Raw genomic sequence first — 24,390 nt, 5'->3', positions numbered from 1 at the left:
CTTACAAGAGATACAAAAAGCAGAGCAATACAAAATCATCTGTCTCATAATCAATGGTTTAGGAATCTTTTGGGCTGGAGGCTGGATGTGGACCAGGATGCTGCAATACACTGGTGGAGGTGTCTCTTCTCCAGGAACTGTGCAACTCAATTTTTTTTAACTCCTTGAGTTTACTCTCAGAATCTGGATTAATCCCCTTCTTCTTTTAATATGTTTAACTCCATCACAAAAACTCTATGTGAGGGTAAATCCACTCCATTCTCATAAGCTGTCTCAATATTCTCCTCACAGCTAGAAGGAAATGTCTTATTTCAAGGCTGGATTTTTCCAACCCTAACTTCCTAGTGCTAGATCTTATCATGCCTTTGTCAGTACACTTGAAACTGAGGTTGAAAAGAGATTTTCCTCCTTTCCTTCCTCTGTTGTACTGTATTCATTTTTAAGTAACAGCCATGCAGATTTTTAAAATCCTGATCCACTGGACCACTTAATCACATGATTTACTTAAGCACAGAAATAATCCCATTGACTTCCATGGGACTGCTCTCAGGTTAAAAGTTAAATGCATGGTTAAGTGCTTTGCTTGAATAGTATTTAAGTTGTTTCTAATTTCTCCTTTACTTTCTTTTCTTGCTCATGCTACTTGATCTGCACGGTGTTGGAAACACAGTGTTTCCAGTAAATTATTCAGTATGGGATCACATAGGTTACAACACAGCATTTCCATGGCAGCTTTTGTCTAGCACTGAAGGAATTCTGACTGATGGATACCAAGGGCTTCTCTTGATGTTATTTTCTCTGAGGATGTAATGCTCTTCATTCCTGCTAATTCCCTCTGCTGCCTAGTTTATTTGTTCAGCAGTGCCCTAAACAAGAAAGGTTTCCTTCAAACAATAGGCTGCTTTGCACTCTGCGTGTGTGTGGTTTACTGAATCCAGACCTAGTGAAAATGCACTGGTCTTCAGCTGGTATGAATCAGAGCTGTCTGCAGAGACAAGGGAGCTTTGCTTATTTACATCAGCTAACAATCTGACCTGTTGTCTACTGTTTTAATATATTAAATGTGTCTATGTGTGCAGTTAAATATGCCCAGGCAGAGGAACAGGACTTCAAACATCTGCTCTTTGAATATGAGATACAATATTGGAGACACAAGGGCAAAGGCTGAAATGAAAGTTCGTTTCTTCCTGAGGTCAGGTGTGGAAATGCATAATGTGGTATTGTCCCCCAGTACCAGTAGAAAAATACTTCTGAATAATATTTGCAACATAACTATGCCTGTCCCATGGACATTTGAAAGTTTTCTAGCACCTAAGGTTTTTTAAATGCAACTGCATTATTGATTAATTTTAGTAATAGTCACTGACCATTCTTGTGCCCTGCATACACATGACCAGGGGTTCTGTCTGCTTTTGCCAACATTGTGAAGCAGCCATTTCAGATCAGTCAGGCTTGGAAGGTAAGTATTACCCAGCTCATAGTTTCAATTATTTTCTGAAGATTTCTGTATCTGGTCTGTTGATGAGATTCAGGGCCAAACCCCTGCTATAATGTAAGAATACACAGTGAGATTACTCCTTAAAATAGAGTACTACCGCAATACCCCAGATTTGCCTAGCCCAAATATCTTTCCTAGCAGGTGAAATTTCATGGATTTCTTCATTTGGAGAGAACATTTTGTCCATTGTTCTAAATATTCACAATGAGCCTATCTTCTAGGATTTTTTAAAACATACTTTGCAGGAACAAAATAAAAACATAAGGAATAAGGAACAAGGAATCCCTACAAACCACTGCCCACAAAGTAGGATTTGTGATAGTGTGCTGGACACTATAATGTAGCTGACCCAAAACATAAGTGAAAATCTAGCATGACTTTGAAGTGTTAAGAGGTTAATGCTAAGTATATTACTGTGCTCTGTAGGAGTTTGCCTTCATCTTTTATGAGTTTAACACTTTGATTGAAGTTTTCAGAAAGATGATGATTTAAACGTGGTGGCTGCCATCTCAGCTGACTGCAAGTTGTGCTAGAAAATTGCAGACTGGATTTTTTACAACTTTAAATAATTCCTATATTTGTTGTGACAAAAGTATGAATGATCAGACTCTGCCAGCTTCCGTGCATGAGAGATGTTGCACAAATCCATATTCAGCAGGATATCCATATCTCTCATTTTGACCTGTATCGTACATGTCACAGAATCATAGAATCACAGAATGGTTTGGGTTGGAAGGGACCCTATAACATCATCTAACTGAACCTCCCTGTGACAGGTAGGGGATATCTTCCTATAGATCAGGTTGCTTCCTGCTAGCTGAGGTGCACATACTCCCTGTGCACAGACAAATCTGGACTGGTGAATTTGACAACTCTTTTCTTGGTGTTTAGCAGTTCACGGTACCTGAAAATGTACTGAAGTGTGGGCAAGTCCCCCCATCTTTCCCAGAACGGCTTCATGCCAGAGCCAAAGGAAATATGAGGAGCAATAAAAGATTTCAAGAGTTATCCTGTTCTGCCACATGTGTGTCTTCATGGAATTCCTACATTATTTTTGCATGCAATAATGATTTGGCTGTTGGTAGAGGACATGGATATGAATTCATATACTTCCAATTGGAAACGTTATTCTTGTCTGTGTCTCCCCTGACAGTTTTTACTTTGTGGTCTTTCCTATTTCACCTTCCTCTTCCTTTCTGCCTTTTTACTTCATTCATAATTCTCATTTGCTCTGAACTCAATTTTTCTTTTTTTCTTTTTTTTTTTTAATTCTCCTCCCATTTCTCAGGTCTGTGTAACTATTGGGGGTTTTCTTCATAGTGCTTTAAAAAGCTTTGAGTATTGAGGCAGATGCACAGGGCAGGGTACCAGTTATATAAAAGGACAGCTGTAAAAACATGTGCAACAGCAATTAAGCAAGAACTCTTAGAGCATGAGGTCATTAATCGTAATTGCAATAAGAGTCTTCTTAGAAATTGTCCTTAATATTTGAAATTGAGAAAATGTCAGCTTCAGGCAGCATTTCAGCTTTGCTGGAATCCACTTCTGTGCTACTGCAAGCAAGGGGACTGAGTGTGTCTGATTATCAACTACATGAGGAAGCTTTACATTCAGACATCCTTCTTTGGGCTTGCTGTTCCATAGGCACTGGATCATGGTCCACTTTAAATGCAGCAGAAAAAGCTACCAGGCAGAGGGTTATTCCCCAACAAAGCCATTTCCAGTTTCTTCATTGATTGGAGGCCCTGTCCTGAGTGCCTCCAATCCCTCTCCAGCAGGTTAGTGTAGCCACCATCTTCAGGAGTTGTTCTGCACCTCACAAACTGGTGACTCAGTCCTCCCAATTTCAATAAATTCTGGAGTTGTGTTCAATAATCAGTCACTCTTTTAACTAGGTGATACAAGCTGAATGAGAAAAATATGCTTAAGCAAACCAGATGAACACACAGAAGGAACCCTGTTCCTTTCAGTTGCAGGCTGAAAGCTGATATATTACATGTCTGCATGCAATAAAACCTTTTTGTTTTAATGTTCCTAGGGAAGCTTGAAACTAAACCCTTGCAAAACATCTGGTTCAAAACTTCAGAATTTTAATATTAAATGCTTCCTGAAATCTGTTTGTGTAACTGAGCTGTGCAGGTTTGCTTCATAGCTTTCTAATAAATTGTTTCTAGCTCATTTTGTTATCCTTGCAGTGACTTTGATATCTCCTGCTGATAATATAACATCAGTAATGGTGCTTCTCCAAGTTTAATAGTTAGCTGACATCCTCAGCACAAATTCTGAAGACAACTGCAAAGTTTTTAGCTTTCACCTTCACATTGTCTTTCATTCAACCTAAGGTTTTAACTTTCTGCTTCGTAAAGTGAATTAAATTTTTGTTACAGTTTTGTCTTCCCACACATAGTCTCCAGTATCACCACAAATCCTTTCTGCAATGCCTCTGGACAAGGTGAGAAAAAACTTTGCATGGCCCTGTGAAACAACAGTTGTCATGTTACTGCTGGGATTGGTATTCAGAACTTTGTGTCAAAGCCCTGAAGGGCTTGGAAAACAAAAATTTCAGCAGTGAAGTGGAAGATTTTTTTTTCCCCACCGAATTATCATCCTTATGATCCAAGGATAGGCGAGTGAAAGGAAATCAGAAAAGGCTCATGCACTTTAAAGCATGCTAAGCCTTGTGAAATTGGGCTTGCTGACCCCAAAAGCGGTAGCTCAGTAATTCCAGCTAAAGCCACATTCACTCTCAGTGTGATGCTCCAAGTTTCACGGGCTGATTTCTGCCTTTTGCTGGTCTCACGTTTGTGCTGAGCACAGCGCAGCGTCCTGACCTGGCACTGCCTGACCCTGCTCCAGACAGGGAAACTGTGTCAGCCCGACTCTGAGCTTCAGGGCTTGTGAACTTTGGGATCCTGTCCTGCCAACACAGCTGTGCTGCTGCTCTGGGGGCCTGAACTGGTATTTTTGCAGGATGTGTAGCTTAGACTGACTGTAGCTATTCAGCTTAATGCAGCCTCAGCTCCTCTGTCTGAGGCCTTCCAGCATGACTGAGAGCGCCTCAGGAATGTGCCTCTCCCTCTGGGCTAAAGAGGGAGCCTTGGTTCCTAACTTCAGGCAACCAGGTAGAGCTCAAAGACTGAATACAGAACCTCAGGAGGCCTTTGAGAGACTTTGAAATACAGGAGAAAGCAGAAGCCACTCAGGGGCTCATGAAGCACTGGGAAGAATCAAAACAAAACAAAGCAAAACAAACTGTTACAGCACGAAAGTTCAATTCTATACCCTTAAAACCCTTACCAACTTTTAGCAAAGCTTTGTGCATGCCTTAGATTAGCCATGTAATTACACCACAAACCCCCACAAGGATTTAATTTCAATTGAAAGCAGTAGAATTAATAGTGTGCTTACAAATAAAGCTAATTAAGATTTTGTAGAGCTAGGGACTATTTCATGCAAATACCACGAGATTTAATGTCAGTATATAGCACTTTCCATGACTCATAGAGTCTATAAATATGATCAGGTATTTTCAGCCTGATCATTATATGCCTGGCCTAGCTCAGAAAGAAATGCTTAGGAAATGTGTAGCATAGTAGGAAACAACGCTTACAAACAGAAAATAATTGTGTAAATATCTAACTGGAACAAAGTCCTATAGCTGATGTACAACACAGGAAATTCCATTTCAACATATTTCTTGATGCTTAATCCTGCCAGGTGGAATGGATCAACAAAAAGAGACAAGTCACAGTACATGGTGAAAAAATGTTACACATTTGTGGAGGTCATCCAACGGGACCCAAGAAAAATCCACAAAGCAGCTACAACTCTCATTGCTCAAGTTCAGCTTGGTTCAAGCTCAATGTCTATATATCTTGTTACAATTATTTACTTTTCAATTTATCAGTTTCTTGCAAAAAAAAACTATTTTAACTGAAACTCCTTTTCAAGCTATTTTCCATTTCTTTTTCAATGGACAAATATTATTTCAATTAAAATAGAGTAGTAGTGGAATAACAGGGGTAGGGATTTGGAGTAGGAAAAAACCCACTTTCTACAATTAGCTCCCAACAGCTTCTTCAGACTGTCTCTAGTATGATTCAATATTAGAAGAGTACCTTATTAATTTCAGCAGCATTGAATCATCTGCTTGTATAAGAGTGGAATAAATTGAAAATGTCATCACAATGTCATGACATGACACACTATACTATAGCTGATCAAAGTACTCAAATTCAGAGGAAAATAAAATATTAAGAGGAAACTGTTGAACATGGCAGCTGAGCTGAAAAATGGAGATCTCCATAATAGGTCACTGCAAATCAGATTCGGAAAGTTAAAAGAAAAGAGAGTGGATATTTCACATGAAACCTGAAGGTATTATTGATGAGATTTTTGTTTAATTAAATTCAAAACAGAAATGAGAGAGGAAAAACTTTTCAGAGTAAGCACGAGTAAGAGCTGCCTTTCAAGAATAGGGAGCTGGTTTCTTAAGTGCACTTTTAAGGTTAAGTTTAAGCCTAAGATTAAATTTAACAGACATACTAGCTCCATCAATTTTGTCCTTGGGTTCCTTACACTTCCACTTTCAGCCATTAGATATATATGAAAGAACATGAAAGCAAAGAACTAGGATTTTGTGTTTTTGTAAAAAGATATACACAGATACAGTAGTGCCTCTTTCCACGTGGTTACATAATGGTTACAATAAAGTATGAGGAGTAGCACCTAAGATGATGCAAGACACTTTGCAATGTTCAAAATCAACTGAATTGAGAACAGGAGCTCAACACACACCAGGACTCTCTGCCTCAGCATCAGTGAGGACTGGCTTTGCAAGGTGCAAGTGTGTGCTTGACCAGAGACTCCCCAGGAGACCTTCAGAAGGCAGACAATTCTGGGAGTAAGCTTTTCATTTTGTATATGCATTTATAAATGCATTCTCCAGCCCCTTGCCCTGGGGCAGGAGGGCAGCTCTCCCTCCCCATAGGGCTGGGGCCGCCTGCTTTCCCACAAATTCCTGTGAACTATGAGTGATGTGTTGAAACCACCCTTTTTAATCTAGGTTGAGTGAAGCTTTCCCTATACAGAGTCAGATTGAGAAAGACCAGAAAATGAATGCTGCTAGTAAATGAATATTAGCAAAGAGAAACGTCAAAAATGACTGGAGAAACCCTTGCAGTAAAAGATTAAAGTCTTTGTAAGGATTCATTATACATGTAGGCCAGTAGCACGTTTCACAAGTGTCTGTAATAGATTGTCTTCCTTTGTGCAAATGCATTTTCCAGTTTCACTCTCTCCTAAGCTGAGTAGGAGGTTCAGAGGGGGAGAGAGAGGGGGGAGAGTCCCTTCTGCTTCAGCCCAAGATCCAGGGATCCTTTACAAACAGTCACAAGGTCTGCAAGGGTGCCTGCTTACTTTTTCCACAGAAGAGAACTTGAAATGTGATTTGTCTTGGTCAAGGAGTAAGCAGAAACTCAATGAGACAGCAATTCATATAGATCACAACAAAATACATATTCCATTCCATCCATAATTTTCAGAAAAAAAAGTGGAATTACCCTAATTTTTAGTGCAAATTGGTGACTTGCAGTTCCCATTAGAGCTGATAGATTTTCCACTCTTTCTGATAATGTGTTTAAAACTAAATCCCTGAAATCTCTTGCCTAAGCAGCATTAATCATGCTAGATCTTAGCCATCAATTGGCCTTTATGAATGATTAGGTAAACAAAATGGAACAGAATGTCTTAAAGTTGCTGTTACAGACTGTGGGCTAAAAACACCCACTCTTCCCATCTCTTCTTTGGCTACAAGGGAGTAATATTGCTGAATATCACAAGGTGGGATATGACTTGCTAACAGTACCTATCCATATTTTATATTAAGCACCTGTTAGTATTTAAATATCTCATTTCAAAGTATCCAAAAGTGTACAAGTCAGATCTCAGACATATTTCATAGACATGGAGAAACTGAAGGAAATATCATTAAGTGGGCAACCCCCCACAACATTGGCAAGTACAATGATGTACAAAATGCCAAAAAAAATTACTTATCTTGTTTCAGAACCTGCTCATATGCTAGCCTCCATCTGGATTCCCGGTATTTTTTTCAACTCCCATACATTCAGAAGGTGTACAAAGAAGGCCTTTACATAATGAAGTGGTTTTTATAGCAATCTAAAACCATGCTGAGGAGATTAAATGTTGAAAGCTTTTTTTAGCCAAACTAATGGTATCAATTTCACTAATAACATATGCTGCAGGTGTCTCGTAAAGTAAGAAGCAAGACGAGGGAAGACCTAACACGACAAAAGGCTACTGACTACAGAAAAATAGCAGTTCGAAATTACATTAAACCAGGCAATTCTGCCCAACACTCCCCCTGGTGGTTTTGCCCACAGAGATGAGCATGAAGTCACACACATGCAAAATCCTCCAGCCTAGTGACTAAATGTCCCTTAATAGGATTAAGTCCCTTCTCATCAGATAAGTAGAACATGGCAAAATCCCTGACACTCCCAGAAATAAGTCCAGAACACAGCCCAGCCCCTTCCTGACACAAGGAGCAATTTTGCAGAAGAGGTACAAAATATTAATGGTAAATATGCTTTTTTACTTTTCTTTGGTTGTGTGTTTGTATTTCTTTTGCAGTTAATTGGTCTTTTGGTGTAAATGTGAAGGTGAAATATGCAAGTAAGAGTAGAAGTAAATCTGGGCTATAAACAAATCCAGGCTTTTAAGTTACATATGTTCTTGTGGCTGATAATTGCGTCTCCAAAAAGGCTATATTGGCTAACTACAAGGCATCTGAATACTGTGTTCACTTAATCAGATGAGAACCATAAAGTGAAGCTGCATGGTTTCTGAAAAATGAACCTTTTGGCTCTGCTCTTAGGAGGGAAATAAAGCAAATGGCATTTCTTTCCCCTGTTTAGGGATTTCTTTCATTTGCTGATCTGTTTGTTTACAAAATTGATCTAATTACTGATTTTTTGGCACACCTTTGTTGAGTCTCTTATATTAAATCTTATTCTGAAGGACACTGAAAGGAATTGCATGTTTACAAGAAAGGGAACAACATTCCAGAAGCTTCCCTCTTTAAAACTGGCAATAATCTTTAGCATGGATGTATTTATAACATGAACTAAGGACACAATATGAGATGGGTAATTAGTGTGTTTCACAAAGAGGAAAAGGGACAGACTGAACAGCATAAGCTTTTGATTTTATACGTACATGTCCTGATTCTCTTAACCACAGTGCAAACTCAGTGGAACTCATCTAATTAATCTAAATAGCTAATTACAAAGGAGGTCAAGCTTCTTACTCGTGTATTTTCACCAGGTGCATGCTATACATATGAGAAACCATCGTTAGAGACAAAATTAATGGGATCTTGCAAGATACGTAGTATTATAGTTAGCATTTATATTTACTTAGTATACCTAGACATCTGAGCTTCCTGCCAATGTTTACACGTAACTGCACCAAACTTTTCCCTGAACAGAAAGAACATGAGGTCCTCCTGGATACTTCTGATCCATGTGCTGTGTCTGAGTGGCCACCAGTGCGCACCGACGAAGCAGGAGGAGATGAATCTCCGGGACAACCTCAAGCGTACGTAAGCTTTTCCTGCCAGGGTGGGCTGGAAGCCCCTGGGCCCAGGTCTCCAGCTGGGCAGGGCTTCTTGGCTTCCACACTCACTGCCATCAACAAGTGCCACTTGCACGTGTGGAGCTTAGAAAACATAACAAAGTCGATTGCGTGCCTTCACGCACACAATAGGAAGATAAGAACAAGCAGGATGAGAAAGCAAAAGGGATTAATAGATAAGCATCACCTGCCAAAAGAAAAAAGTATTTACAGGATTTTTATAGGTTATTTGGTTCCTTGTAGATCATCAGAATAGAAACCAAACCCAAAATGAGGTTCAACAGATTTTGAATGATTTTGTTTTTTCAAATAATCTTTGAAAATATTTCCTCTACACTTACATACTTCATTGAAAAAGGTGGCTTTTACAAACAACTGAAAAAAAAATACTTAATTTAGAAAATACCAGCTATTCTGCACACGCACACATACTTCTAAGCATGGATTTATTTTGTGGAGAGAAAGAGGATCAGCCATTAAACAATGCTGTGCTTCAGTCTATGTTGACCTATGTTGACAGGATTTTTGTAATAAACAAACAGAAAGTTAGACATGAGGAAGAAAAACACAAAGGAAGAAGTGATCAATGTGTTTTTGGCAGTCCCAAGGTGAGACGGTTTTACTGTTTTCTATAGTTTCAGTGATATTCAGGGTATTTCCACAAAGAAAACAAATGCAGATAAAGGATAGGGAATCATGCAGAGCTTCAAGGTGCAGTGCATGGGCCAGCCCAGGTTTTCACCAAAACTCTATGCTCATTACTTCACAGGAAGTCTACAAATTGTATTTTTATGAAAACAGGTTGAAGGCACTTGTAATCGACATTTTCAAAATGTAGAGGGAAGCTGTCACAGGCTTCTACCAGATCAAAGACAAATATAAAGGTTATGTCATTAGAAAACAGATGAGGGATCCTTGGAGATATTCAAAACCCATGGTGATGATGTCCTGTGCAACCTGATGTAGTTGACCATGCTTTGAATGGAGGGGGCAAGACTTAATGATCTCCAAAGGTACCAGCCCCAATTGCTCTGGGATTCAGTATTCAGCAGTGGGACAGTTGAATATACCTTTTGAGTTACATGCAGCTGATCCTTGCAAAAGCTCTGGGCCAGATTCTTATATGGTGGAAATTGTCTTGGCTCAGTGTCATTCAGCATTCGCTATCTCAGATTTGGCTCTGCCACTGTAGGGAAACACAGAGCTATTTCATTCTCCATCATCAGTGCATGACAATTTGCAATAGTGTTAAAATCTGATTAAGTCACTGTATAATTTGGCTTTTTTTAGAATTATCTGAAGTTGGAGAGAAGTATGTAGATGAAGAGGTAAAGAAAGCTTTGATTGGTATTAAGCAGATGAAAATTATGATGGAAAGAAATGAAGATAAGCACATAGATCTGATGAAAACCTTGAAGAAGAGCAGTGAAGAAAAACAGGTAACATAAATGCATCTGTGGGGGTTTTATGTTTATTCTGGGAATAATGTAAACCAAACCAAAGCAGTGTACATATTTTCATGCAGTCATGGAATTGAGAGAAAACCCACTTCTGGCCCTTTGTTTCACTAGCAGAGGAAAATTGCACATACTGCTTGTTACTAAAAACCCCTGCTTCACTGAATTCACACCAAGGCAACTGCGGGCCACTGTAGAACAGTGTTCTGTGCAGAAGGTCCAGCAGCTCTGCCTGCCATGTCTCTATACTCCTGGGGCCACAAGATGTTCTCCAGCTTGCTTGGCAAACTTCAGACCTGCAGGAGAACATCAAAACCACAAATGATAATGTGCTCTAAAGAAAGTACAATGAATCAGGGAAATTTCCAATGTCTTAGTGCAATGCCTAGGCTCAGAGCCATATGCTCAGATGATCTGAAGAAACAGAGGTTTACTCTACATTTAAAAAAACACAAATATTCTAACTTTGTTTCAACAAAGTTGAAGGAAAATTCTCTCCTGGCCCAACATCTGGTAGTTAGTTAAAACTAAAAAAGTACCTGATAGCTTTCTAACATATTAAGGAACACAGTCAACACTCTTGTTAGATCTTACTGGATGATTTAATTTACACAGGACTCACATCCACAGTGAGAGTTCATAAAACACTGAATAAATGTATTAGAAAGATCAGAAAATAACTGAGCACAGATTACGAAAACTGCAGTTACTGTCTCCATCAAGCACATTCTGACGGAAGTTTTCTTTTATGTGAGTCTCTTCCCTATTGGAATGCTGACAAAAAGGAATAAGCCCCATCAATTAAAAGATTTCTGTCATACTTAGAGATAGCTTGGAACATTGTTTGGAAACAAAAACTATTGAAATATGTTGCAATTGGAGAGAGAAATTGATGATGTGTAACCTACTTCAATGGGAAGAACTTTCCTCTTTTCATTGTCAAGCCTATATCCAAAATTCTGCTTCTTATCTGCTCAGCTTTGTGCCCTAACTGATGAAGCAAACAGAAGCAGCATTGTGAAATGCATCTTGTTGCCCTTCAGTATGGAAGGAGTGCCTCACACTTCCACAAGAGCAGGAAAAATTCCCCTTTTCATTAGCATACTCACAAACAGCAGAGATGCTTAACTTTTATATATTTCTGCATTAGACAGACTCTATGGCAATGAAATATCAATCCCTTAAAGGTAGAGAAAGGCAACAGAAAAGGACTATTTGTGGGACAGATGAGTACTGTTCAGATGATATGGAGCAGAAATAACACGAGTTGAACACATGACCATGGGGGAGGCTTACACAGAATGATGTGTGAGTTTTTTTCTTAACATCAAAAATCCTGGTAGTCTGTAGCAATCCATTTGTTTCTGTAGGCTGTGTCCCCTGAGAGAACAACATCAGAAAAATCCTATAAGGAAAAGGTTTTCAATTTTCAGTTCCTTCCATATGTAACTGCATCTGAGAAGGCAACCTAGCCTAGTGGTTAGGGATTAGCAAAAAAAGGAGCCATAAATAGCCAAAATGAGTGATGAACACTGGGGTAAGTACTTAGAATGCTAATCTGAAAATTGCCCTCAACTGAATTTTTTCCTTACTTAGCAAGCTTTGCGACTTATGGATGAAATAAAGGCAAGACTGGAAGAAGAGGAAAGACAATGTCAAGTATCCTTGAAAAATTTATGGGATGAATGTGAATCTTGTTTAGAAAGTACCTGCATGAGATATTATACAACTTGCAAACGTGGTGTGTCAACCTTTAAGAGAAAGGTAGGAGGAAACTTTGCATCTGGAGAATACTCTTGAGTTCACCCAAAGAGACAGCACATCTTATTTCTCAATACCTAGGTCTGCCAGTTACATCAGCTTACTAAAATTAATTTCATTTGGAGAGTCTGGAAGTATATAGTTATATGGTAGAGATTACATGTGATTATGGGTCATGGAATGCTGAGCCAAAATGAGTTCAGTTGCGCCCTGGCAAGATTCCATGGAAACCGATGACTCCCCTAACTCCAACAGACTCATTCCAGATATAACACGTTTTCTCTCACAGTGGGACTTGAACTAAGATGCTTGAACACTGTTTGTGAAATTACTACATATATTCTTATGGTCCGTCTGAAAAAGTTAAAAGCGTAGATGTAGTTAGCAAAATTACATGGGGTAAAAAAAAATCACCTAATTATTACACCATTCTTTCCTATATTTTTCTTAAATAAACTCTTTAAGTACAAACAAAACTTTAAAATGCTTAACCTCTTGTAATAAAGGAGCCTGTCAGCAAAGGAGAGTCCCCTAATTCTACTAGAAAGAAAATATGGTTTCCTGTCTGGAAACCATTATTACTAAACAATTATTACTACAAAATTTAACAATTGTAATCACATTTTTTTGTTTGGGCATACACTTTAAGTGCAAAAAACTTCTGAAGCAGAACTGTAATTGCTGCTACTAAAATGTCAGCCAGATTCTCTATCTTTCACCCCTCCCATGTACTGAAAAGTACAATAACTTTAACATTAAATGTGGTGTTTCAGGCAGGGTTTAGAGCACAGGTGTTTAATATTTGTGCATATTCTTAAAATAATTCAGGTTAAAATGTGGGAGATATTAAATTTAAAACTATTTGTGATATTTTTAGCTTTTTAGGTATGACTCATGGGTGGCTCATATAAATGTTTTGGGTTTTCAAGAGTCTGTAGATGCTGCAATTACTGCAGTAAAAGTTATACACTGCATTGTCCCTGTCTTTTACCCTCTTGGTAACATCCCTCATCAGTCACTTGGTTTACTTGAGGCATTCAAAGTAAGAGCTGTGTTATGACTGAAGGTATTAAAAAAAAAAAAGAAAAAGAAAAAGAAAAAAAAAGATACTGTAGCTGAGGACACAGACAGCAGGAGCAATACTCACTTAGGCTGTTCCTGCAGTGCTGTTTCACACTTCAACTACCCTCTAAGCTGCACTAGTGGTCAGATCAAGCTGATGATTTGGGGTTTAAAATATATATATATATATATATAAAACTGTCTTTATGTATATCTGTCTGTATCTATCTATCTAAATCTACAAATGTGTGTTTTAGCAAGGTGCTTCTTAACCCTTACCCATTTTCTAATGCCATGGAGTGTGGCTCAAAAAGCCACTCCATTGGCTCAGGCCAAAGTAGTGCCTCAGAGTGGGGAGCAGGGAATCAGTAGCCGAAAGCCAGGAACTGGAACTCTGTGACAGCAGAATTGACACTTGGCCTCTTACATGATAAAACCATGGACTCAGAGCCACTGCTTTATTGATTGTGCTGGTTTCCATTCACACAAGGACATGAGGATTTGCCCAATGGTGAGAGAGGACAGGCTTTTTACAAATCAAGGTGAGAACCTTCTGCTCACTACACTGCACATAAGCAGACAGAAATGCATCTCACATCCTCACAACATAAAGTCCAAGTTGTCTGTTGAAAGAAACCCAAATGCTGACAATAACTTGGAGCCCCCACAGATTAAAGGGCAACTGGCAGAATTTTTACTCCAGATCTGATTTGCAACTAATGATTTAGATTGAATGCACTTCTTCTCTTTGGGGTCTACTGTCTTAAATTATTTCAGAGAATATGCTGTGTTGGCAGTTAAGAGGGCATTGTTTCTTTGAGTATTTGAAAGAGAAAAATTAGAGACACTTATCTGAGAGATGAGAAACCAGTAACATTTCTCTCCTGATCTGTCTCTTTCTTACACACAGGTTGAAGATTTTTTGAGGAAAATACCTCCACTCATATTTACTTTTCATGAGGAGCAAGGAAGAGACATCCAATCTAATGAAAAGCCTGAGAAAGAGGACACCCAGCTAGTAAAGATGGAAGATTTATTTAGCCAGCTTTTATCGGATGTGGGCTCAATATTTGACAGAAGTTTCATTTTTTTCAAGCACATGCAAAAAGAATTTGACCAGTCTTTTCAGACTTATTTCATGTCTGACCTGGAGATGAGTGAGTCCCCCAGTATGCCAGCTTTACCTGAGGTCACCACCAGAATTGAAGGCTCCCAGAGAGGCTGGGGCGTGCCTGGCTTCTTACAGACAGTTTTTGATTTCAGCAGGACAGTGTTCGAAGGTGTCAGCGAGGTGATCACTGATGTGTTTGATGAATACAGAGATTACAGAAGAGATGTGCCAGAACAAACCAAAGGCAAGTGTTAGAAGATGAAAATTGACTGCTCTGTCAATGACATCAACCCCCTTGGGATGGCTAAACTACAGTGAATTACTCAGTTTCCAGTATGAGTGTGAGATATATAAGGAAAGTCTGGAGGCTGTGGGTCAAGGGTAGCTATCAGTTAAATGGACAAATAGAAGTCACCTAGAAATCTCAGAGAAATGTTGCAGGGGGACTTAGGGGTCCTACGCAGCCTGATTTTCATGGCAATTCTTTAAGTGCTCCTGAGAAGCACTTAAATTCAGGGTGGATGCAGGTTTTCATGAGGCTGACTGACAGATTTAATCTCAGCATTTGTCAGGATATGATTTGTATCATCTCTTATTGACATGGTCACCAATTCTAAAAAATTAGGGTAATTTTGTGAGATGTCAAGGCATATCCCTGCCCTTGCCAAATGATGCTAACTTCAGCTTGACAGCTGCAAGTGCTGTTTCAGGCTACAGCAGCAATGTAATTTGACAATCAAATACCAGCTAATCAAAGACCAGCCATCAGGTTTTCCAGTGACCAGAAAATTCTGGGCATACCACTGGTGATGACACTCAGTGAAGGAAAATGACCATGGCTGACTTTTAGAATACAAATAAGCCTAATATTTGACTATTGCAAACAGGACAAATACATGCTGGTCCTTGTCTACAGGGAAATCACAGCGAGCACATGCCATAACTCTGAGTGGCAGGTGACATAAACATTACGTGATCATCAGGAAATACAAAGTTAAGTGACTCTTGAATAGTGTTTTTAAATTTTTCTCTATATCATAAGCACTGTTACCTCAGAAATTGACTTGGTACTGTGTTCTCATGTAACTGTATGTGATTATGAAACATCTTGACTTCTAAGGATCAAAAAGATCTTACCAGAACTCACATGTTGTAGAAATAATGCATAATTATAATTATATAATATTAGCAATGTTTTGGTTATGTCTGGGGAATACACTCCTAAGTCTTTATAAAGGAATATACTACAGCAAGAATTCCTTGAAAGAAAATATTATTTGAATCTTCTCTTGACTTCTACTTTTTAATAATTTATTCCTTTTACTTTTTTGGAGCAGAGGGGAAGTGGAGGGGTAAGGAAGGGGATTTATGCAAAATACTTTGGATTAAGGACAAGAAATTATATTCTAGCACTCAGGCTCGGTAATGAATGCATACTTATAAAGACTCTAAGTTTAACAGCAGTCTAAGAATACTATGACTTCATTCTAGATCCTGAAAGAAGTGGCATGTTTTCAAAAATTGTGTCAGGGCGCCAGAGACTTCAGTGCAGGGAGCTCCGGGAGAACTCCTCTGGATGCCCACAGTTCCATGAGAGATGCCAGAAATGTCAAGACAATCTTTTGCATGGTAAATAACGATTCTCCTTTTTTTCCCCCTTTTTCTTTCTGTAATGCATTGATTACTGGTTTATAGATTTTGAGGTTTTAATTATCTACTGGAATTAACATTTATCATAGTCACCGAGTTTTTACTGTAACCACGGCTACAGTAACCATTCCTTCTCATTCCAGATGATTTCAATTAGCTTTCCCCGCTGTCTCCACAGAGTGTCAGTATAGCTCAGTTCTTAACACACCGCTGGAGCTCCAAAGAGACGTCCCACAGCCTGTAACAGAATAAATAGGTGTTTTGTTAGAGCTGTAATCCTGCAGGGAAACAAGATGTCAGGCAGCAGTCGATCCTGCCTGGGTGCAGCAGTGCTGAGCAGAAAGTGAGCAGAAACTCAAACTCCTGACAGTCGCTTCTCCTGCTGACAAGCAGGTGTAACCTCAGGTATCATTCAGCTCCTCGCAATGAAAGCAAGCGCTGAAGAGCCTGTAATTACTTTTTGCTGAACCCTGTCTGCAGATAGAACTGACATGAAGGACAAAAAGGGGACTTCATGTCAGTAAATAAGGAGATGGCAGCTCTGTCAGCACTGTCCATGGGCACCTGAAAAACCTTCAGACTGATCACCCAGAACTGCCAGTCAGGACTGCCACTGCAGCATAACTGTCTTTCCAGAATTATTTAGATCTTAAAATCCAAGAGCATTTAAGCACTAAACCTAATGGTTAAACCTAAATGTCTTCAGAATATCTCCAGTGGGGCAAACGTTAATGAACAACAAAACACTTTTAAAAGTGTTTATCAGTGTGTATCTGACCACTTATCTTTTTATCTACACCCATGTACTAAAGATACCAGTTTGTTACTGTGCCATCAGCTGGAAGGTGCCCCTTGATAATCCAGTTTGACAGAACAGAAACTGAATTTTTACAGAGAAATTATTGCATAGAATTTTTTTCTTCTTTAAATCCATATTTTAGTAAAGAAAATACCAGCAGTCTTCAGTTCTGAATTTGTGGCAGATGGTGCTAGCCTACTGTCTAGCTATCGTAAGATAAATATTAGGTTTTAACACTCCACAAGAATGCAGGCTTTCTTGTAATAACCTCTATCACAGAATCATATAATAATGTGGGGTTAAAGGGACCTTGGTCTAGATGACCAACCCCCCAGAAATCAGCAGGGACATCTTCATCTAGATCATGTTGCTCAGAGCCCCACACAACCTGACCTTGCATGTTTCCAGGGATGGGACATCTACCTGCTCTCTGTTTCACTGTTTCACCACCCTTATTGTAAAAACTTCTTGCTTACATGTAATCTAAATCCACCCACTTTCAATTCAAAATCATTACCTCTTGTCCCCATCTTTCTTACAGGCACCCTTCAGTAGCTGATGGTCACAGATTATATTCAAAGGCCACAATAAGTGTCCCTAGGGTCTTCTCTTCTCCAGGCTGAATAACCCCAGCTCTCTCAGCCCGTCCTAATAAATAGGAGAGGTGCTCCCAGGCTCTAACAGCTTTTGTGACTCTCCTCTGGACTTGCTCCAACAGGTCCATGCATTCTATGCTGAGGAGCTGCTGTGGTTTGACACTGGCCCAATGCCAGGCATCCATGAGAGTTGCTCACTCACCCTCCCCTGCCATGGCTGGGCAAAGGAGGAAAAAGAAAAAAATTAATGAAGGCTTCATGAGTGAGATAAGGACTGGGAGAAAAAACTTCAAGGGCAAATAAGGCTCAAATTTTGTTACTAAGTGAAATTTATTACTAACAGAACCAGAGGAGAGTAATGAGAAGTAAAATAAGCCCTTAAAACATCTTCTCCCCCAGCCCCTCCTCCTTCCTACCAACAGTGCAGGGCATGGGGGTTTGGTCAGTTCATCACCGAGATTTTCCTTCTGCTCTGGGAGAGGAGTCCTTCCCCTGTGAGGCTGTGGGGTCCCTCCCATGGCAGACAGTTCTCCATGAAATTCTCTGCTGTGGGTCCACTCTCACGAGCAGCAGCCGTACGGCACCTGCTGCAATGTGAATTCCCCGCAAGGGCAGACAGTCCTCCCAAAACTGCTGTGGCATGGCTCTCTTCCCATGGAGTGCAGTCCTCCAAGGACAGGCTGCTCCAGCCTGGGAGCAGGGGCCTTCTCTCTCCACCGGGTCTTCCATGGATCACAGCCTCCTCCAGGGATCCACCTGCTCTGCATGGGCACCTCCCACGGGCTGTGGGTGGATCTCTGCATCCCCCATGGATCCCCACGGGCTGTGGGTGGATCTCTGCATCCTCCATGGATCCCCACAAGCTCTGGGTGGATCTCTGCTTCCCCCATGGATCCCCAGGGCCTGTGGGTGGATCTCTGCATCCCCTGTGGATCTCCATGGGTTGTGGGTGGATCTCTGCATCCCCCATGGATCCCCATGGCTGCAGGGGCACAGCTGCCCCACCATGTTCTCACCACAGCCTGCAGAGGAATCCCCGCTCCAGTGCCTGGAGCAGCTCCTCCCCTCCTTCTCCAACCACCTGGGTGTCTCCATGTTGTTTCCCTCACATATTCTCACCTCCTTCTCTTCTCTGACTAGAAGAAAAACCCCATGACTTTGTTTTTCTTCTTGAATATGTTATCACAGAGGTGTTAACAACCTCTCTCATTGGCCCGGCTTTGGCCATCTTCACAGCCATCAACTCTGGATTGGCCAGACCTGGTGGAAGCTTCCAGCAGCTTCCCACAGGAGCCATCTTTGTGGTCGCCCTGCTACCTAAAACCAGGATGTGCCAAATGAGTACAGGAATCCAGACCTGGATGAAGTACTTCAGGGGTCTTATGAGAGAAGAGTAGGGGGGCAAAATCACCTCCCTCAACCTACTGGCCATGATTCTTTTGATGCAGCCCAGGATGTGTTTGGCTTTCTGGGCTGTGAGCGCACATGGCCAGTTCATGTCCAGCTTCTCATCCACCAACATCCCCAAGTCCTTCTTGGCAGGGCTGCTCTCCATCTGTTCAGCTTCCAGCCTGTGTTGACAGCAGGAGTTGCCACAAGCCAGGTGCAGCACCTTGCACTTGGCCTTGCTGAACCTGGGTTCACCTGGGCCTACTTCATGAGCTTGCCCAGGTCCCTCTGCGTGGCACCCCATCCCATCCCATCCCATCCCATCCCATCCCATCCCATCCCATCCCATCCCATCCCATCCCATCCCATCCCATCCCATCCCCTGGATGTGTCAACCACACCACTCAGCTTGGTGTCATCTGTGAACCTGCCAAGTTTGCAGGTTCCCCCTTCATCCCCCTGTCCATGTAATTGATGAAGACATTAAACAGTACTGGTCCCAGTACGGGCTCCTAAGGGACACCAAACTGTCCATGATGTCTATCTGGGCACTGACCACCACCCTCTGGGTATGACCATCCATACAATTCCTCATCCACCAAATATTCCACCCATCAAATCCTTATCTCTCCGGTTCAGAAAAAAGGATGTTGTGGGAGACTGCATCAGTGACCTTACAGAAGTACAGATAAATGGCTTTTCCAACCCTTTCCTTCACCAGTGATGGAATCACTCCATCATAGGAGGCCACTGACTGGTCAGGCAGGACTTGCCCTTGGTGAAGCTCAGCTGGCTGTCCCAAATCACCTCTCTATTTTCCATGTGCCTAAGCAGAGCTTCTTGAGGATCTGTTCCATGATCTTCCCAGGCACAGAGGTGAGGCTGATGGAGTGGTAGTCCTCAGGGTCCTTCTTACCACCCTTTTTAAAAACATCAGTGAAATATTTCCATTTTCCTAGTCAACAGAGACTTCAACTCTCTTTCATGACTTTTCAAATATCATGGGGAGTGGCTACATCAGCCAATTCCCTCTGGACTCGTCAGGTCCCACAGACTTAGATATGTTAAGGTTCCTGACATGGACTTAAAACTTCTTTTACAGTGGAAGGAACTTGGCTTCCTCAGCCCCTGCCTTGCAGTCTATATACCTGGGATAGATTCATAATGGAAAATGAGCCAATAAAAGAACCCATAATGTATAAGAAGACTATGAAGTTGCTATATGTAAAATTTACCAGATCTTATTTAGCAGTAACAAAAAAATCTATTGTCATGAACTATTATATAAACCTTATATTATATGATATAAACTTGCTAAATTACTTCAATATAACAAACGGGATAATGCATTCATTTAGTCATTGAGTCTAAAGTAAATCTACCATAATCAGGAAGCAAAAATTATTCTCCTTTTTTTCAGCATTATATAAAGACCCATCCAAACCATGCCCACTCGCTAGGCTTTTTTACAGTTTTCATTTCTTCAGACAGAAAAGACAGAGAACAAGACATAACACTGTCTTTCCTAACAGATTGCCCAAACGTTCCTGAGCTGCACATAAAGTTTGATGAAGCCTTTAAGCTGGTTAATCTCTCAGGGGAGCAGTACGAGCAGATTCTCCAGGTGGTTCGGCATCACACGGAGGACACTTCCTACTTGCTGAACAAAATGAAAGAAAGGTTTGGGTGGGTGTCTGAGCTGTCCAACATGACCATTGGACCAGAAAACATTTTCAACGTAGTTAAGGTAAGGGTTGTCTCCTGAAGGGAGCTATTGCTGCCTTTAAACTGCCTTTTGCTCTTGTTTACATTCCTGAGGGCTCTGGATGTTCATACATGTGTAATGTTTAGCTTTACAACATGACTTTCCTACTCATCTTGAATTTGTGTGTGCTTGGTAATCCCTCAATGAGCTGAAACTCCTGAGATTAGAAACTATTTTCCTCTAAATCCCTTTAGTGTGATGGATGGCTGACAGGCTAACCTGAATCACTGTCTGATAAGAGTAAATTGACACTAGCAGCTTTGACTGGCCTCAGATTACCTTCACAGATAAACTGCATTGCACCAGTCACTGACACATCCACATTAGATGGATGAATGTCTAGCTGTGTGTCTGTACCTACATATTCCAAAGTTCAAAGAAGACAAATGTTATACAGATTTTTGCAGTGGAAGCTGCACATGCTTGACAGCATTGGCCAATATTTCAGTAAATACATCATGATTAATTGTGTCTCACACACAAAGATACATCCAAGGTAAATTCAATCCATTTTCCTGGGCAAGGGACAAATCTTTTTCTTTCTTCTAACTCAGAAATTCACTTATATAAAGTGAATTACTACTATTACTATCAGAACTTTATACAAAATAGTGGTACAATCCACCAAAAAAAGCACAAAATAGGAACAGGAGACAGGCACATTTTCCCAACTGAGTCTGAGATATCTGTTCTAGGAAAATAAAGCTACAGAACTAAGTCTGATTTAGAAAAACACACAGGAGTGAATAAATTCAATCACACAAATGTTGTATTGAACTTAGTGGGACAGCTCAGAAGTTTTCATTAGGAGAACAGAAGCTCTTTATAGACGTAGCTCATGATATAAATATTAACATGCCGTTCTTTAATATGGTCTTGGCAGTGCCATGTCAGCTCTTTCCACCACCTACATAAATTCAGACACCCACTGTCTTTTCAGAAGAAAGCAATTTAAAAAAAGTAGGCAAGTCTAAAATATTCCCCTATTTAATTTTCCCCTGTTAAAGAGAGTGGGCACAGCAGGTATAAACAAAACTGAAAGCACACAGCAGTTTGTGGTGTCTAAAGTACTGATCTCTTCTAGGTGGTACCTGGGGATCCCTCCAGTAAAGATGAAACTGTGGTAGATGTGAACGTTCTGACTTCACCTACTTTCACCATCAAAGTTCCTCCCAACTTAGATCCCAAGAGTCCTGAGTTCATCGAATACATAGCTGGGAAAGCACTCCAATTGTATAAGCAAAATTTTTAAGTGGTAAGTTCATTCTTTCTGCTTTCACAGAGAACACACTTCTTCGTAAGAGGTGTTTACATTGCAATAAACTTTAGTTGGAACAGGATTCATTCATGGTGTATACAAGACTGTCTTCTCAGAAAGGACACATTGAGAAAAACACAAGCATTATGGAAAACACAAACAAACACTCAATGTTCTTGCCTGCAAAACACAGACAAGATGACATTAAATGATTTGACTTATATATCTGTGAAACCCCCAATCTTTAAGTAACAGCTGGGATGAGGTAATGTGATAATAAATATTTCTTCACAAAAGAATTGCCTCACAATCACAGTCCAGTGTCTTGGCATTGAAAACCATGTCTTTGTGTTCATTCATCATGAATGGACTGGAATTACCACTATTCATTACGTTTTTTGGATTTTTTTTTAATTTTCAGTAGTGTTTGAGAGCATGCTCATATTATTTTTGATGATAAAGGAGGGCAAAGTGAGAATCACCACCAGGACTTGGAAGAGCTGTCTTGCCATAATATTTCTGCATTAGCAGCACACTGCTCAGATTAACAGTGTTTATTAATACAGACTGCAGTTCATCTTGCAGGGTCATGCACAGAAAGATCCTGCTCATGGGCTTCAACCATTTTTGTAAAAAGGACACACAAGAAGGCTCTCTTCTTGTTTATGACATTTCAAGAAGAGGAAGGAAAAACCAGGCAGAGAGGCAGGGAGGCCAAATGCTTCATATTCTCTAATCCCACAGGGAATTTCCCAAGAAAGAGGGAAGGGTTTTAGGTGGCATCACACTACTGTGAAACTTGTAAAACACCCTTCCCTGTGTTTCCCTTCCAAGGGGACTCTGGGATGCACAGCTGTAGTGGCCTCTGACTCTCAAGAGTTGTCTCTTCCAGGGGAACAGAGCCACAAGACACATGAGACTTTCAGGCAAATCACTGCATGGTCCCCAAATCTTCTGAGAAGGACCAGATTTGAACAGTTTCTCTTTAGGTCATAGCTGATTTCCTCAAATGAGCAACTGAAGCATGACCTGCACACAAGGAAAAGTCTCAGGAGGCAGGGAAAGAGCATTCAACGTTAACAAAGTAGATGAAGAAGATTTCAGCATTTTGTATTAAATCTGCTTATTCTTTTGAGGTCAGAGGCACACTTTTTAAGCAGATGAAAGAAATCACTCCCACCAGAGAGGCCGAGGTGGGCTGCAGAATTTAGACAGAATAAACCATGTACTTTGCTTAGGTAAATATTGGTGAAATTACATGTTGATATTTATAAACATCTGAAATAAAATGCTCCAACTCTTTATCTACAATTTTTCTTCAAAATTCTCTATAATTTATATGCAGTTGTAAATATAAATGATAAATACTATTTCAGATTATGGAATAATAATCTTCAGGGCCCGATGATGGCAATAATTATTTCTGTAGTTTGATGATGATTTTTAGCCTGAATCTTAGTCTGATTTTCCTGTGGGCATATCTGTGTACCCATTTAATACCTGGGAAAAGTAAGCAGTGTTGATTTCAAAATCACAGCATTCAGTTTGCACAAGGCTTAGAGTACATGAAAATGTAATGGATAAAAACAGAGTTAAAACTCTACAATAAAACTGGGCAGATCTGTGAGAACAGAAAGGGAGAGAAAAAGAAAAGTTTCTGTCTGGTTTTTATGTTATGCATGTTTCTATAGCAGGACACTGGTACATTCCACATATACTTACATTTCTAACATATTTTTCTCCATTCAAAACCAAAATGTATAATCTTTTTTTTTTTTCTCCTAGGAAAGAAGTGTGAATTCTTTCTTCCTGAAATAAAGTACATGCTCCTTAGTTGAACTACCCCTGTGCTCAGCATAGCTAAGTGTTGAATTTCTATGGTTAAAATAGTTGCATATAAATAAAATGTTGCTTAGTAAATACTGTGACATATAAGCTATCAACCAAAGACTGTAGAAATCTTTAAACTCCAACTTCAAACCAAATCCATTTCAGTATTAGTTTATTTAAATAAAATGTTATTTATGTTGTCAGTAAGGTAATCTTTGATAACAAGTCATGGCTCTGGTTATGCAAAGATTTAAGGATATAATCAACTGTAAGCATAAAAGTAATTTCTATTTGCATTCTTACATTCAAGCACATTCTCAAGCCTTTTCAAGACTGATTCCTACAGATGTTGCACATTCAGCTAAGTCTGAATCAACCAGATTTCCATCTGCATGTAGCATATTATTTTGCAATGAAAATATTCAATTTTTTCTTCCAGTTGCTTTTGATGCTTATTGTGTACATTAAATTACTTATCTGAATATGCACTAATGAGTAAGTCTTCTGCCTTTGGCATTTCTTACAAACAGCAGTCTGCCTCTGGAGTTTATTTCTTAA

At 40.0% G+C, this 24,390-nt stretch overlaps 1 protein-coding gene across 1 annotated transcript; it reads left to right on the top strand.

Annotated features, from left to right (window-relative positions):
• The first annotated feature begins 9,015 nt into the window (after nucleotides 1-9,015).
• Nucleotides 9,016-21,996, top strand: CLUL1 (clusterin like 1). The gene is made up of 7 exons (XM_064703480.1): nucleotides 9,016-9,118; nucleotides 10,445-10,593; nucleotides 12,208-12,375; nucleotides 14,345-14,789; nucleotides 16,037-16,174; nucleotides 20,512-20,726; nucleotides 21,829-21,996. Exons 1-7 carry the CDS (start codon nucleotides 9,016-9,018, stop codon nucleotides 21,994-21,996), a joined length of 1,386 nt encoding a protein of 461 aa, XP_064559550.1.
• Nucleotides 21,997-24,390: the final 2,394 nt, after the last annotated feature.

The sequence above is a fragment of the Zonotrichia leucophrys genome, chromosome 2, assembly GCF_028769735.1.
Source record: "Zonotrichia leucophrys gambelii isolate GWCS_2022_RI chromosome 2, RI_Zleu_2.0, whole genome shotgun sequence".
Classification (NCBI taxonomy): Eukaryota; Metazoa; Chordata; class Aves; order Passeriformes; family Passerellidae; genus Zonotrichia; species Zonotrichia leucophrys.
This window is presented reverse-complemented; position numbering and strand designations above follow the sequence as displayed.

What these genes read in the sequence shown, in the direction of transcription:
- CLUL1 (XM_064703480.1), top strand. Translation starts at nt 9,016, where the DNA reads ATGAGGTCCTCCTGGATACTTCTGATCCATGTGCTGTGTCTGAGTGGC. An exon ending in TGTGCCAGAACAAACCAAAG is followed by an intron (nt 14,790 to 16,036) that starts GCAAGTGTTAGA and finishes ACTTCATTCTAG; the next exon opens with ATCCTGAAAGAAGTGGCATG. An exon ending in ACATTTTCAACGTAGTTAAG is followed by an intron (nt 20,727 to 21,828) that starts GTAAGGGTTGTC and finishes GATCTCTTCTAG; the next exon opens with GTGGTACCTGGGGATCCCTC.